This window comes from Chionomys nivalis, chromosome 8 (assembly GCF_950005125.1).
Source record: "Chionomys nivalis chromosome 8, mChiNiv1.1, whole genome shotgun sequence".
Classification (NCBI taxonomy): Eukaryota; Metazoa; Chordata; class Mammalia; order Rodentia; family Cricetidae; genus Chionomys; species Chionomys nivalis.
Genome location: NC_080093.1, coordinates 71,079,692 through 71,096,142, shown reverse-complemented (window position 1 = coordinate 71,096,142; position 16,451 = coordinate 71,079,692). Strand labels below are relative to the sequence as shown.

The 16,451-nt window shown below is 48.9% G+C and overlaps 1 protein-coding gene across 6 annotated transcripts in view; it reads left to right on the top strand.

Moving 5' to 3' along the window:
- Positions 1-16,451, top strand: part of Katnip (katanin interacting protein) — a 176,307-nt gene that overhangs the window by 123,134 nt on the left and 36,722 nt on the right. For all 6 annotated transcript variants that reach the window (XM_057779249.1, XM_057779247.1, XM_057779252.1 and 3 more), the window contains one exon: positions 4,666-4,803. In XM_057779249.1, the coding sequence (XP_057635232.1) occupies positions 4,666-4,803 (138 nt within the window). The remainder of the gene's footprint in view (positions 1-4,665; positions 4,804-16,451) is intronic.

Here is a 16,451-nt window from a genome sequence, read left to right as displayed (position 1 = left end):
TGTCTATTCTTGGTCTCACCACACCCCAGTATCTAAACCCATGTGCTGCATAGGTTTTAAACTTCTCCCTTGGAGACATTAGAGACCCACAGAAGCTGTGAAAATGACACAGAAGAAATCAATGGTGCCAAAGCTGGTTCTCTGAAATCTTTTGATTTCAACAAAACCGAAAGCCTTAAGTTAGATTAATAAAGCAGGAAGCAAAGATTTCAATGACTATAAGGGGAATGAAGGGGATAGCACTACTGACCTTACAGAAATGAGGGTTATAAGACTGTATGCCAACAAATAAGATAACCTACATGTACTGTATAAATGCCAAGGAGAGCAAATTACCAAAGCTGACTCAAGATGAAATGAAAAATCTAAACAAACCAATCCCAAGAAAAGAAAGAAACTAAACTGATTATCAAAAACCTCACAAGGGAAGCCTGGAGTGAGATGGTGCCACTGGTGAATCCTGGCAGATATTTAAAGAATGAACCTTTGACAGTTCCTTCAATCTCATAAAATGTAGAAAAGGAAGGACTGGGTCCCCATGGACTTCTAAGGCCATATTGCTGAAACAAAGCAAAACATCGGAACAGAAAACTATATACCAGTACACAAGACTTACTTTTTGAAATCTCAAATGGAGGCCAATGTGGGACCCACTCATACCTCCTGGGATGACCAGAAGAACTGACAGTCCTGCTGAAAGCCAATAGACCAGCCACCGTGGGAAACAGCATGCAATTCTTCAGAAAGTTCCACCCTTGGCTGTACAACCAAGAGATGTGCTCATCAAAAACAACAACAAAACATAATGAAAACTCAACAGAAGATGGAAACAACCCGAAAACACAGACTGACAGACAAATAATGAAAAGGTGGTGTAGCCATACAATAGACTGATTCCCAACCGTGAAAGGAATGAGGTGTTGGTGCAGGCTGCACCATGATGGACGAACCTTGAGAGCTAAGTATGAGAAGGCCACATAGTGAATGACTCCGTTTCTAGGAAATAGAGTCCAAGCAAACACAGATACAGGAACAGGCCAGTCATGGGAGTGGGTGACCAGGGGTGCAGCGCTCCTTCAGTGGGAGTGAAACATGCTGGGCAAAGATGGTGGTACTGGCTGTAGCCTGTGAATAGACTGCAAAATCATGGATTACACACTTGAGAATGGTGAATTTTGTAGTATAGGAGTTATATCTCAAAGCAAACAGGAGACACAGAGAAGCCCTGTATTGTCCATTTCCCCCCAAAGATAAGAGAAACTGTCACTGTACTCATAGACAGTCCTCATATAGTGGGGTGTGTGTGTGTGTGTGTGTGTGTGTGTGTGTGTATGTGTTTCTATGGCATTTCGTCATGTGGGACTTTATGGGATTCCCTGCACATGAAGATACAGCACAGCTTCATCCCCCACACCCGTCTCTAGCACCTGGAGCACTTGTCTGCTCTCATCTCTAGACTGTGAGGGGGGTTGTAACCCAGCTCAGTGGCAGATAGTTTGTCTAGTTTGTCTAGCATGTGTGAGGCCCTGAATTTGATCCCCAGCACCAACAAACAAACATTGAAAGCTGTCCAAATGGCATGTAAACACAATACAGTCTGAACACGTTTGGAGGTTGACTGGTTCCCAAGCAGAGTATCTTCAACCTCCTTCCAAAATGTTGGGTATTTTGTTCTTAATAGCCTATTCCTTTGAAAACTACTAGTTTATTAACATGACTTTAGTTCTAAGGCAGCTGACATTTCTCTGCCTGTGCTTGGATCTGTGTTTAATCAATGCTGGACAGAAAAGCACCTTTGGGTTTTGTAGTCACTACATAGGTTTTCTGGGCCTCCATGTGTTCAGCCCAAGTTGGAGAGGGGTATTGAAGCCCCTGAAAGCAGCCTTCAGCCCATGCTGGTGTGGGGGTCAGGGTGTCCCGTGGTTAGAATCTTACCGAGATATGTCCACACTGGCTCCCTGTTTTCCTGGTGGTCTTTTACTCCAGGTTCCTGCAGGGATGGCTGGCTTACTCATGTCCCCTTCGTGAGTAGTCTGCCTCCCCTCTCTACCTAGATTTCTAACACTGTCTGCCGCTTGCCCAGGGCTTTTTGCCTCGGGGTCTGCTACTAGAAGACTGAGATGAAGTAGAGCATATCCACGCTCCATCTGGTCCATAAATGCTTACGATAATCACTGAGACCAAACCCTCACTCCACCCCATGGGCTGTGGGCATCCCAAGGCAGACCAGAGGCCAAGCTGCACCTTGGTCTTCTATCCACAAGGAGGTGCAGAGGTCCACTTGCCCTAAGGTTCCAAAACACCCGACAAGGTACCATAGCAGCAGCAGGGAGCTGCCATGATCCTTGTCCTGCCCCTTTCTTTCTGCCTGTGTGGTGGGGAGGGTGCTACAGCTGCTCTGCTTGCTGGCCTGGTGCTGGGGTGTATCCAGGATGTGCCGGTCAGTCCCTGGCTTCCCACCAGGTCCTCACACAGACCTTCTCTGAACAGGAAATACCAGAGGGCCTGGCCACTGATGAGCCCATGACTTATCCTCAGGTTAATGCACTCCGGTTTCAAATGAAACAGTGCCCCTTACTCCCACTGACAGAAATGAGAAGGGAAATCAATTCCTGTCCCCTCTCCACCAGTGTCAGGCCACCACAGAGAGAGGGGTGAGCTTACCCTCGGGATTTTGAGATGAACTCTCTCAACCTGACACAGCTGCTAGGAACACAGAGTTCCAGCATAGCCAAGGTGCTTCCAGAGTAAGTCAGCATCCCTTGAACCCACATTCCTAGCGAAGACTGCCGAAAGCACCCACTATTGTCAGAAGACAAGCCCCATCTGTTCTTGCAGCTGGATCCAGGTTTCAGAACCCCAGCATCACCAGCCTGCCTCCCCTGATGCAGGCAGTAGGCACGTTCTCGGTGACAAGAATCATTAAGATACTCTCAGATACCAGGTGATACTTGTTTAGAGTAAAATATATTCCAAAGCCAAGCTAGCTGTGTGGCCAGGCAGGACCGAGGAGGAATGTGAGGGTAAGGCAGACTGGTGATTAGTAGGGACTGAGGTAGAAGAGTGGCAGCCTAGCTTCAGGCAGTACCGGGCTCCAAGCCCGACTTGTGGAGCCCTAAGTGCCAAGCATTCTAAGTAGGTGGAGAGTCCAGAAACCAGGCTCTGAGGGGTAAGTCGCCCAGTTTTTTTTTTGGAAATGAGCTGATGCTTTCCGACATCTGAAGCAAACAGATGACTTTTAATTATATGCAAGGTGGTGTCTTCTGTAAAGCTGCAACCATAACATATATGCCGGGAGACCAGTGTCTCTTAGTCACCAGGTCAGTCCTGAGCCAAGGAGCTATACCCAGTGCTGGAATTCAGGAGTAGGTAAGACTAGGGGTTCCTCTTACAGAGCATGCTGAACTTCTAAGACAGGAAACAGAGAAAGTCTGCACTCACCTTTGGTACCACAGGAAGTCAAAACTGCCTGGAGGAGAGGCAGGGTCACAGGAGGATGGGAATGAAGAACCACATGACATTGTTGAACTTCCCAGGGTGAAAAGAGCAGGAAGCATGGTGGGGGCAGAGGCCTACCTGCATCCAGGCAGTGCCCAGCCAACTGCCAGTGGTGTGTATTCAGGAACAAACGCTGGCGTAAATTTTTCTTCTGTTTTAATTACATTCTTTGTGTGTGTATATCAGAGAAACAATTTTTTTTTTTTTTTGAGACAGGGTTTCTCCATAGCTTTTGGTTCCTGTCCTGGAACTAGCTTTTCTAGACCAGGCTGGTCTCGGACTCACAGAGATCCGCCTGCCTCTGCCTCCCGAGTGCTGGGATTAAAGGCGTGCGCCACCACTGCCCAGCGAAACCATTCTTTTTAAGAGTTGATTCTCTCCTTCCACCTTGTGGGTCCCAGGAATCAGGCTCAGGTTGTTAGCCTTGCCAACAAGTGTTTTTACCTACTGAGCCATCTTGCTGGCCCAGCTGCAGCCTTTGCTCCCCTAGAATATAGAACTGCCATAGGAAGTGACTGGCGCAGAAAGTCCCCTGATTTGACTTTACCCATCTGCCATACCAAAGTTCTCCCTCGGTGAGGGCGCAGATTCCAGCAAGGACCTGTCTCTGGTGCCCTGTGTCTTCAAGGGCAGTCTTGGCAACACCCTGGCTGCCTCCTGCCTCACGGAGGAATACAAGCAGAAGCCCTTGCACTTGGACACCCAGAAAGGAGCAGCCAGCTCCATGCTGTGGCCCTGTTCCAGCACATGCCTCCGAAATTTCTTTTTCTCCTCTATTCTCAAATTTGAAAAATTCCACAGGGTTTGACAAAAGAAAATCAGAGGCTCTGCCTGCCAGGTTAATCAGTGCCAGCAGAGGCTCTCTCTAGGCCTCCTGGCATCCCTCCCCACCCCCAGTGCCCTCCTTAAAGCCCATTAAGCTGATTAAAATAAAGCCCACTGCATTTTGAGTTCCATCTGGCTGGCAGCTTTTTGTGGGGACAGGGCTATTGGCGCTATGAAGCGTAGTTGGAGGGGTGAGAGCAGAGGGCAGCACTCAGGATGGAGATGAGGTGGCCCCGCCCAGCCCTTGCGTGTCTGCTGGTTTTAATTAGCCAGAGTCATTGGCCTTTTGCCCTAGAGACAGGCAGAAATGTGCCTTACATTTCCCATCTTTTGGCCTTTCAGAGCAAGAAGGACCCCCCAGTGTGGACCTGCCCCTTCCACCCACCACTTCAGCTCTATTTTATTATCCATAACATGCGACAGCTTCGTGACTTTGGTCTGGCCAAGATCAAGGTTCGGAATTACTGGACAGCAGATGGGGTAAGTGGCATGCCTGGCGTCCTCACAGCTCACTTGGTGGTGCAGACACTTAGCAGTGTGCCAGTGGCCTGGTTCCTGAGTTTATGAGTCCAACAGGCACCTGCCTCCATGAGAGCCACGAGGAGCAGAACTTACATCTCCCGAGGTTTAGGAAGTGGCAGTGGTAACGCTATCTGTCAAGTCTGTCTGAGAAGAGCCTGTGTACTCGGCCTCCAGCCTCTCCATCCATCTAGCCACTGCAGCTAGGTGCTAATCTGCAAGGACCGAGCTTGGAGAATTGCTAGGAAGCAGACCTTTTTCTGTTTTTTTTTAAAGATGGTCTCTCTATGTAGCACTGGCTTTCCTAGAACTCTATAAACCAGACTGACCTCAAACTCATAGAGATCCACCTGCCTCTGCCTCCTGAGTTCTGGACTAAAGGAATGTACCGCCATGCATGGCAGAAAATGGATTCTTATTTGGTAGTTTGGTAGGTGGGATAGGAATTCTGTGTACCAGACCAGGCTCTTGGGGGTATAGAGCTAGTTCTACATGGCTAGCTTTCACTGTGACTGTGAGCTCATCTGGTTCCCAAGTCCTTGCTCTGTCCCTTACACTGTCCTCCTGCCCTCGTCCTTCCTTCTCTAGCCTGTTTTTCATGAGTTGACTTGCTTTAGTTCCTCACCCATATGGGCACACCAGGCGCTGCCAATCTCTTGATATGTTCTGAGGAGACAAATGCAAAAGGCACCAACTGCCCTGGAGGCTACCTTGCTGAGATGCTGACAGACAAGATGTAGACAAATCATGCAGTGTGCTGACGCCCTGAGCAAGGTGAAGCAGTCATGGTGTATCTCACGTGGTATTGCCAGGGAACCCCCACAGGCACAGAGTAAGTGAGAAAGGGAAGGGGTATTGGCATTATGTCTTATTTTCCTTCTCAGTACATGTGGGATCAAGAATGGCCATGCCTCATGTAAGCCATGAGGGACATAACACAGGAGATGGTGGGTGGGAGTTGACCCCAGCCTCCATCTAGCTAGAAAGACCCCAGGGAGCTGTGGGGTCTGTGGCCATATGTAAACCTGTAGCCAGAGGGAAGGCACAGCTTCTGTGAACGGCCTCCGTGGAGGAGCCCCAGGCCATGTTGGCACTTCTAACAATTCCCCTGAGCTTTGGAACTGGTGTGGGGATGGTTTCGTTGGTTCCTTCATTTATTTGCTTGTTTACTTAGTGAGACAGGGCCTTCTTCTATAATCCAGGATGGCCTAGAATTTAGCTGTAGCCAGATCTGTCCTTGAACTCTTAATCCTCTTGCCTTAGCCCTCCAGTCTGTCTCCAGCAGCCTCTAGGCAGAGCTGTCATACTTTTTGCTGCTTCAAACCCTTTGACCCAGAGGATCAAAGTCAAGCTGCTGGTGTGACATCTGAGCTTTCTAATGTTCTTGTGCAGTCTCTGCCTCCCCTCACTCATGCCAGCCTCCTGAGCGCTGACTGCTGTGGCCACACCCGTGTCCCTGCCCACCTCCCCATCCACTCAGCTCCAGACGCTTGTCCTGCAGATTCCTCAGCGATGCTTTCTCTAGGAATTTCCCGATCCTCCTCAATAGGCTTTGGGCTCCAAGGCAGTAGGGCCAGAGGTCTCTGTTCACTCTGGAAGGAGATGAACAGGCCATAGATGAGTCAGTGAAAACTGTGGGTGAGTTCACATTCCTGTAGTCCATTATCAGCTCCACTGGCCTTTCTTACACCCAGGTGAGAGGGCCCGAGGGTGAGAGAGTTGAAGCAAAACTCCCCTCCAGAAGAGCCCTTAACACCTTCTCCCTTTCCTCTGCCCCTCCTTTCTTCCCATCCCCCACCCTGTTCTTCTCTCCTCTAGTTCTTCTCACAGCCTGCACCCACCAACTGCTAGTAAGGCATCACAGGCCCGAGACCCATAAGGTCACAATCCCTCTGGCTCTATTCATGAGCCCTACTGCAACTCCCCTTGGTTTCTGCCTTTTGAGGTCTCTCTCTCTTTCTTAGTAAATTCCTAAAGTTTAAATTTGAGAAAAACAAATATCTGGAATGGACCTTGACCTGTGAGTTCCTTTCTGCCTTGGCCATCTCTTAAGTGCTCAGAGCACCCGTCCCTGCTTCAGGATCTCAGGTTTGCTGGCGCTTCCCTGCAAGTGTTCTCCTTACCTTGTTCTAGAATGGAGGTAAGATGCTGCGGCCTGCCTAAGCCAGTGCCCTGTGGCTCAGCATGGTCACTAAGCATGAATCTTGGGCACATTTTACACGCTGGACCACAACACTGAGAAACTGCGTGCCTCAGCCAAGACAGGCCCTTATTTACCTTCACTCGGCCACCCTGGGACATACAGAATAGAGAAATGGCTCAGGGCCCTCTGAGTCAGGGGCGCGTCGGAGGCTTGCTGTGGGTGGGAAGTGTGGGTTCTGGCGCCCGGGGTGGAGCACAGAGGGCTCCGCAGAAACTGCTTACATGACACGCAACCATCTGCTGTCGGAGCTTACCGGGGGCAGAAAAACACAAACAAATGCAGCTGTGACTTGGTCGATTTCATATTCTCCAGAGAACTCTTGCTGTGTTTCGGAGGAGATAAAATGAGGGTTTATAGGGAGTATAGGTTGGCCCGCAAACACGGCTTGTTAATGCGGTGTTTTGTGTATGGGAGTCTGAGCAGGGAAAGTTAAGTGAGAGAGCAAGGCGTACTTGGAATAGAGGAGCGTCCTAGAGAAACGGGCTTCACTCTAATTTGAATGTGCTGCCTGCCACATCCTCAGGGTAACAGTTCCAAGCTCCTTTCCCTCGGTAGGTTGCACTGAGTGTGAGCTACTCTGAGAAGAGGGACTTGGAGGCCACTCTTCACAGCACACAGAGGAGGACACAGCCGTGTCTGCTGTGGCAGCTGTCTTTTGCCCACAACTCCAGGAGTTAGATCTGTGAGAGGCATGCATGTGTGGGAATGAGTAACTGAATGTGGGGAGCAGCCTACCTGGCCTCCAACCATCTTGGTGACAATACTCCCTGACTTGATGTTGAGGAACCTGAGTCTGGAAGAGTGGGACCCCACACAACAGATGGACAGGGTGTCTTTGGTCAGCTGATTGGAAGTGGGTGCCTGGAGTGCTACCCTGAGAACCTTCCCTCTGCTTCATCAGGGTTCACTGGGATTGACTGGTAATGTCTGCTTAGGGCAGGAGGTGAATAGGATAACATGTCTGCTACACCTTTTTATGTTTGTACACATGGAAGACTTACCCAGCTGGAAGGTACAAAGGATTGGGCTGGCTGGGGAGCAGGAGAGCCATGTGGGTTTCCTTAACAAAGTGACAGTCATGGCAGGGAGGGAACCGGTAGTCTCTATAATAGATGATTGTCTGTCTTGCTGTGGTTTGGAAATAGGCTTCATCTGTTAGGAAGCCATTAGGATACTTCCTGGGGTGCTTTGAATCTGGAAGGTCACCTGTAGGTACATGTCCTGAATGCCCATTTCCCATTATGGAGGATAGGTGTTAGGGACTGGTGAACCCTTTAAGAAGAGAGACCTGGCTGAAGGAAGTAGGTCACCAGAGGCAGAACCATGAAGATTAGCCCAGCCGTAACTCAGACCGGGTAAACATTGCAGCTCAGATGGAAAGGGATCCTGGTAGTGGGGAGCTAAGGAATGCCAAGGTCACAGCAAGTGTAGCAGCTTACAGCCCTGCTCTCAGGAAAGGCTTCCCCAATGTAACAGCTCTGCTCTGGCAGGAGAGGGATTCCCCAGTTGTTACAGCTCAGCCCTGGTGCTCCTGAGTGTAACAACTCAGCTCTGCTAGGGGAAAGTTTCCCCAGCAAAAGTGTTACAGCCCCACTCTTCTCCGTCTCTGGCTTCCCCAGCAGTATTACAGCTCTGCTCTGCCCAGGCTCAGTGTCTGCCCTGATGAAAAAGGTCTTCACCCAAACCTCATTCAAGAGATTTATTGGGAGGGAAGAACCGGGAGAGTGGCTGCCTCAGCTAGGGTGGAGGAGGAGCAGCAGGAAATTGAATAGGTGCAGGGCTTATATAGGGCTTCTTAGGGGTGGAGTTTTCCCAGGGAGACAATTTTCAGGGTGGAATGGGTCAGATTTCAATCCCTTGAGCTCAGATTGGCTAGATCTTGTGCTCAGGGATTGGTTGGTTTTCTGCTTAGTTGGTCAGCAGCAAATTTGGCTCTAATTTCAGGGCTAGGGATATAATTTCACTGGCTCTGTTTCTAGCGCTGAAGTGTGTTTCTTTGGCTCTGGTTTTAGAGTCAGGGTGTATTTCTTTTGTACTGGGTTCAGGGCTAAAGTATTTCTTTCACTGGCTTGGGTCTCAGAGCCGGGGTGTGTTTCTTTCACTGGCTCTGGTTTTAGGGCCAAGGTGTGTTTCTTTGGCTGGCCCCTTTTCCTTACAGACCCTGCTTCACATCTGCTGGGATGAACTCTACCATGTTTTCCTCACTACAGTGAGCTGAGCCCTCTGAACCTGTGAGCAAAATAAACATTTCCTTCCAGAAGTTGTTTCCATCAGGTATTTTGTCACAGTGATGAGAAAAGCAATGCACTGCCCTTGGAAGGGGTTACTTAGTTCTCATGGCCCTGTGCTCGCTCTCAGGACAGGGCTGCTATAAAGAGGACACGCTCTCTGGGCTCTTCGGCTTTCTGTTCTTCATGTACTTTCCACACATTCCTGCTCTGTTGCTATTGGTTTTGATGCCTCCACCAAAGCTGAGCTGGATATCTGTACCTTGCCCTTGAACCTCCAAAACTGTGAGTTAAGTAAACCTCTTTTCTTGATAAAGTTACACAGCCTTAGGTATTTTGGTATCAATAACAGAAAACAGACAAATATACCATCCAAAGATGGGCTTTCCACTGATTCCCCATGTACCATCTTTTTTTTTTAAACACTCTTGAGTTATCTGTGCTTTCCTTGTTAACGGGAATGCTGTCACCACCCTCACCCTTAATGCCAAATGCAGGAGTCACCTCCAGTCTATACATCACTGGTAGTGAAATGTGGCCAGTAGGCCTGAGAAACTGCATTTCAAAGTTTAAATTCCATTGTAAATAGTCATGCGTAAGGTGGTGACTGTATATTGGGCTGCACAGCCCTGGTGCTCAGACGACAGGGAGCAAGTAGACATGGCTCTCTAGAGTGTGCATAGCTCTGTATCTTTTGGAGGGAAAAGGAGGGTCACACAAGGATATAAGTGAGTCTGGGATTTCAGGCAATGCTCAGTGATTTGAAGACAATGAACTAGGGAAATGTCTTGGCTACTGTTTGATTGCTGTGACTAAGCACCATGCCAAGGCATCTTATAAAATGAAGTATTTCATAGGGCTTATGGTTTCAGACAGATTCCAAGATGGCAGAGCAAAGGCATGGAGACAGGTGTCTGAGAGTTCATATTTTGAGCCACAGCCAGGAGACAGACATACTGGGAATGACTCCAGTCTTTCGAAACCTCAAAGCTTGCCTCCAGCGACACACCTTCTTCAAGGAAGATGTACCTCCTAGTCCTTTCCAAACAGTTTCACTAGCTGAGAACTGAGCTAGTTCAAACACGTGAGCCCATGAGGGCCATTCTCATTCAAACTACCACAGGGGGTAGGGGGAAGAGGAGTCACAGGAAGAATGTTCCTGATAGGGGCATAGCAAGAGCAAAGGCCCTGAGGGCAGGAACATGCTTAGGAACTCCCAAGACTGAAGTCACACAAGCAAGCCTGAGGGACACAGAAGTTCAAGAGGAAGCCCTAAAAGGGGGCAGAACCAGGTTGTATGGCCCTGAGTCATTAGGTCTTATTTGGTAAGAGAAGAGTAGTCAGAACAAGAGCCACTCTTATAACCTGCCCACCAGGGGGCAGTCTACAAAGACTTAGTCTGGTGATGCTAATCTTCAGACCCATGAGCTTAATGTCATAAATGTTCCCTGTATGCACATAGATGCTCATATGAGTCCTGGGCATCCTACCTCCATGCCTTAGAATCACTAGAATGCTCTGAACAGGAGATAGTCTGACCAAAGGCTCTAAAAGGCCATCACAGCTGCTATCTGAGGGATGCTGAGGGCAGGGGGACCCAGCCTAGCTAGGGACAACATGGCTTGGGCACGGGCAGTCATGCTTGGGTGTACCTGTTCATCCCATGATAACAGATGCATTGGCAGCTGCTTTTCTGGAAGGGACTGTTGAGTGTTGACCTAAGAGCATTCTCCCGCCCCTACTCCTGTTCTATCGCAGACCATTTGAATGTGAGCCCTAACTATGACCCCTTTCGTTCATAAACACTTCAGTGCCTCTGGACACTCAAGTTTGCGTGTCTCTGTTATAACCCCAGTCGCTAACATCATGAAGCCTGACAGCAATTATTGTTTTAATTTAATCACCATTCCATATTTAAACAGCTCAAATCATCTCAACATGATTTTTTTTTTGTTTTTTTAACATTTGGTTTGGATTCTGATCACAGCAAACATTTAGTCAGATGAGGTAGGTGACCTGGTAGCATTAAGCAAAGTACTTGGTAGGGGACTGGTCATTAGCATAAGGCTGAGATGTTGACCTCAGAGGTTAGGACTAGGCCAAGCTTTCCTAGCAGGGCAGATACAAACTCAGGATGGCAGCTGAGGCTCCATGTTCTTAACCAAGAGCAAGGTGTGCTAGGCAGGACAGCTGAGTGGCAGGACAGCTGAGTGGCAGGACAGCTGAGTGGCAGGACAGCTGAGTGGCAGGTTATTGGGGACTAGGCTCGACAAGACACCTCTTGCCAGAGGTAGGGGCGTGGGGATGAGAAATGTAAGTAAAGAGTACAAAGATGTGAAAATAATAAAGCAGAAAGCATAGAATAGTACCAAGAGGAAGTTCCAGTGAATACTGAAATCACCCTGTTTAATTTCCCATATGCCTTTATACCCCAATACAAAAGGGGGAAGAAGGCAACAAAAGACTCCTTTAACATGATACAAAGGGCAGCTCGAACAGTTAATTGCTTTAACACTTTGAGACATCAAGTCATTAGCATTCTGTTGTTTAGGCAGTGAAACTACCTTAGACCAAGTATCCTGAAGGCAGCCACTCTCCAGGTTACCTCATATTATAAAAGAAGGAGCAGATGTACACTTGTATAACTTGACCATCTGTCAGGATGGAATGGACCTACTTGTATGAGCTATCTTAATGTCAAAAGAACCAAGTAACCTCATCTTGAGTCGGGATGTATAGCTATACTTGTTGTCAACAATTTTGAGCTACTTTCAAACTCTCTGACCATCAGACAAGGTGAAAACAGGCTCACATTTTTGGGCCTCCACAGCAGGACAGCTGCGTGTCAGGATAACTGCATATCAGGACAGCTGAGTGGCAGAACAGCTGCGTGGCAGTTACTGACTCAGGCCTTAGTCCTTCTGGGTTGTTTTCTTTCCCACCCCTCATTCCCTGAATGCTCTATGCCCCAGCTCAGCCTACCCAAATCCAGGCCTGCCTGCTTACCACCCGTTTGGGTGGAAACAGCACCCCAACCCCTGGCATTCATATACCCAAAGAGTCTGAAATGTTTCGGTTAAGACTTCACCCCAGCTCCTGGCATCCATATATCCAAAGAGTCTGGAATGTTTGGGTGGAAGTTCCATCCCAAGCCCCTCCCCTGGGAGTTGTCTCAGTCCAGGCTCCACCTCCAAGGAAACCCGCCAAATGATGACCCCTCCCCAGAGATGCTCATGACCACTCCCACAGGGTAGTTAAACAGCAACAAACACGTGGTTTTCTGGTCTTTCTTCCCGGTTTCCTCTCTGAGGTGATGAAAAGCCACCCGGGAGTGCTGGTATTCATTAAACCTGGGCTTTCTCTAATTCCATTTGACTTGGTCTGATTTAGATTATTGTGTCATTGGAGAGATTTATTGGGCCACAAAAAATTTCACCACCCACAGCATCTTGGCCTCTCTTCTAATGCTGCCTCCCCCACCCTGTCCTGGTCCAGTTCCTTTGTCCCTCTATGGTCACCTCAGCTGCAGTTCTAACCATTTCTGAAGCTTGTCTCCTGAAAAAAGAGATCATCAGTTCCTTCCTCTCCTGTCTGCTATCCCACTGTCTCCCTCTCCCTTGAGAAAAGTAAGTGTTCACATGACAAAGATGCATAGCTTTGGTCACCCTCCCGAGTTCCTCCCTGATAGAGCCAGAGCTCTGGCAGCTCATGCACAGTAACTTGAGCAAATGCAGGCCTCAGGACTGAGGCCCCACATCCTGGTGGGCACAGGCATACACAGATGGTTAGCAGAGGGGCAGGAAGCCAAGTAGCAAGTCTGAGAGCCCAGAGCAAAGCCCTCAACAACTGGTATCAAGAGGAGAGACAGAAGTCAGAAGGGCTAGGGCCTTCCTGGAGGAGGCTGTGCTGAGCCTGTCCTGAGACCCGACAGAGCACTCTCTGGACACAACAACAGCCTGCTCTTCAGTCTCAGGCCTGGTAAAACCCAGCGAAAGCAGCAGTAGAGGAGGCAGACCCCTCGCTCCAGCCAAGTATCCCAGAGCCTCAGTTGCTTCCCTGTCTAGGACCTCCTTTGAGTGCAGAGAGAGAGGAGATTGGTTCACATTCTCTGTGAAGTGGGTCTGGTATATGGATATCTTCAGGCTGGCACAGATGAAGTCCACTGTGGCTGAGTGGTCACTCAAGGCACAGTTTGCTTTCCCAGATCCACCCTGATTGGACTCAACCAATGCTGTGTTCAGATGCTTTGCTGGATAGGCTGGCCTTGCTGGAGCTGGGGACAGTGACTTTAGGGCCTTGCACCCACCATTTCTGCCTCAGGAAAGTCACATGACCACTCCCCTTTGCTGAATAGTAGGTGTGTTCATTGGAAGGGGTGGGGCAGTTTCCATGCCAGGCTAGGGAGGAAAGTGGCCTTGGCAAGCTAATTCAGTTACCTTGGCTGCAATAATACTTATAATGTGTTAAACATGAATTATCATCTCAGTGTGTCTGGTTCTTAGGAATTAGAGAGAAAGAACATGAAGGGGAAATGAGAGCTGGGAAAGGGACCATATAGCAGCCATGGGGCTTCAGAGCGTCACTTGAGGCCGCATCAAAACAAGTACCGCCACAGCTCTCATTCAACAAAGGGAAGCGGGAGAGTATACTTGCACACAAGTGCACACTCAGAGATGGTTCTAGGTGATGCAGTCAGAAGGATGGGATTTCTGAACATACTGAATTCTGGGGTAAAGAAGGAAGAGCCTCAGGTAAAGCACTGGTAACTGGACATGGGGTAGAGGCTAGGTCTTACAACAGGAAAAGGCATCTTTCTTCTAGAGTTTTGCTGAGGGGTGCCTACCTGCAAGACCCTGCCCCAGGGCTCTGTGGTGCAGGTGTGGACCCCCATAAAGCTTCCTAGTAAAACCCTTGAGGTCTGCTGATGTTTATATGGCCACTTACATAACAACAGCCTTGCCTACCTGCAGGTTCCCATCCCAGAATTCAACCAGTAGCATAAAAAATATCCAGGAAAAAATCTCTTTTGAACATATCTTTTTTCTTATTCTTCCCTAAACAATGTGGCATAACAATTTCCATAGCATTTACATTGTATTAGGCTTTATAAGTCACTTAGAGATGGTTTGGAGGAAGCAGGAGGGTGTACGGAGGTTATATGCAAATTTGTGATATTTTATACACAGGACTGCAGCAGGAGACAATGCTGGTATCCACGGGGACCCTACAATAAATCCCCCACAGATGCTCAGTGGTGGCTGTAGGTAGAACAAAATCTGGAAGGATGTGTATGCATTTGCACACCCACTGCAAGGTGCCAGGACCATTGCCTTTAGGAAGCAGGAGATGGTATGTGGGGGCTGACTCAGGAAACTGGGGACCCAGAGTTCTGCCCACACAGGTAGTTCAGTCTGTGCCGGCCCTAACCAGAAGTGAACTCTAGCTAGACACAGGGAGGAAGGAAAGTTCTGATGCTTCTTGCAGGGTGTCTGGGACTGTGGGGCAGTACAGACTTTTGTTTCTGTTTCCTATCCAGATATCCCACACCAAACCTGCCACGGGCACAGTAGTGTGTGCTGGAAATATCTGAGATGCAAGCTGCAGATCAGGCAGGGGCCTCACTCCCCATGGCCATGACTAGCTCATGAATACCACGGCCCCTCTTTCTTTACCTCGCTTATGTCCCTTACCTGCCTTCCTTTGCCACAGTTATAATTCTTGAGCAGTAGACATCAATAGTTAGGTGGGGCTCTTGACTGTCCATGTAAGACATGTTAAGGTGGCCGGACATCCCATTAGAAAAGCTAGGTTACTCATTCACCACTGTCTGGATGGGTCCCCATCTACACCCTACCATCTCTTTAAATGAGTGTTTCTGTCTGCTGAGTGCTTCCATGGTGGTAATTTCCAGAACAGCTCATTGAAGGCTGCCCGTGCCATCCCCCTCCACAAGCTGTGTTCTGATTAATTCACAGCACACGCTTGCTCTGTGCCTCCACTAAACAGAGCACACATCCATATAAACATGTAAAAGCGCACTTTGAACATCGACTCTTCTGACAGCCAGCAAATAGTAGCCTGCCATCTCACAATTGGATGATTGACGCTGAGTTCCTGCGGTGGGATACGGGTGTGATGGCTCTCTGCATTGCTCTGCAAACCTGTCCACAGTGATCTGGGAATTTAGTTAGAGCATGCAGATTTAGTTTGCAGGGAGGCTAAGGCATGGAGAATGAGGTGGGTTCATAGCTCTGGGTCCTCAGAGCCCTAACTGCTAACCATAGATCAGAAGTCAAAGCTGGGCAGGAGTGGCCTGGGAAGAAAAGCCACAGACTGCCACCTTTCTTGCTCTTTGGTCTAAGGAGACTGTCTAGGCTAGTTGTGTGTCACTTCCCTCATGATGGCCGTGATCCTACTATGTGCTGTATTCTCGAACAATTGTGGAGGACCCCTGCTGACTTAGAGATTCACTTTGGTTAGGAGAGACAAACTAGCAGCCAAGCAGGCATGGAGGTGCAGGCCTGTAATCCCAGTGCTTGTAATGCTAGATCTCGAGTCTGGGACCCTGTCTAAAATAAAAAGCCCCCTTAGGCCGCTGTGGTGGAGCACATCTTTAATCCCTCACGGGGGAGGCAGAGGCAGACAGATTTCTATAAGCTTGACGCTGGCCTGGTCTCCATAGTGAGTAGATCAATAGTAGCCAAGGCTACATAGGGAGACCCTCTCTCCAAACAAACATAACAAACATCTGTCCCTAACCCTCCAGAAATGCTGATGAGAGAAACCATTTCTGAGATGGAAGAACTCAGGAGCATCAGGATATAGAGGGGAATGGGTGGGGTGTTCTTTAGAGCCTGGTGTTGGGGAGTCTCTGGAGGCAAGAAGGATGTGGGCCATGGCATCAAGGAGCAGTATATGAGACCAGCAAGCCAGGACCTGGGATTGTTAAGGGTAGCTGAGATTGACAGCGTGGAGTTGCTGGATGGTTACCCAGGAGGCTGCTGAGCTCTGACTGAAGTTGTTTTTAAGTGAGTCTGGCTGCTATGTGGGAAATGAAGTGTGTGTGCCGGGTGACAGTGCAGAGTAGGAGCAGAGAGACCAATTAGCTGATTCTGATGTCTCTGGAAAGATGGCAGTGGCCTGCACTGGGGCAGCAGTATCTGTGAAAGATGAAGTCA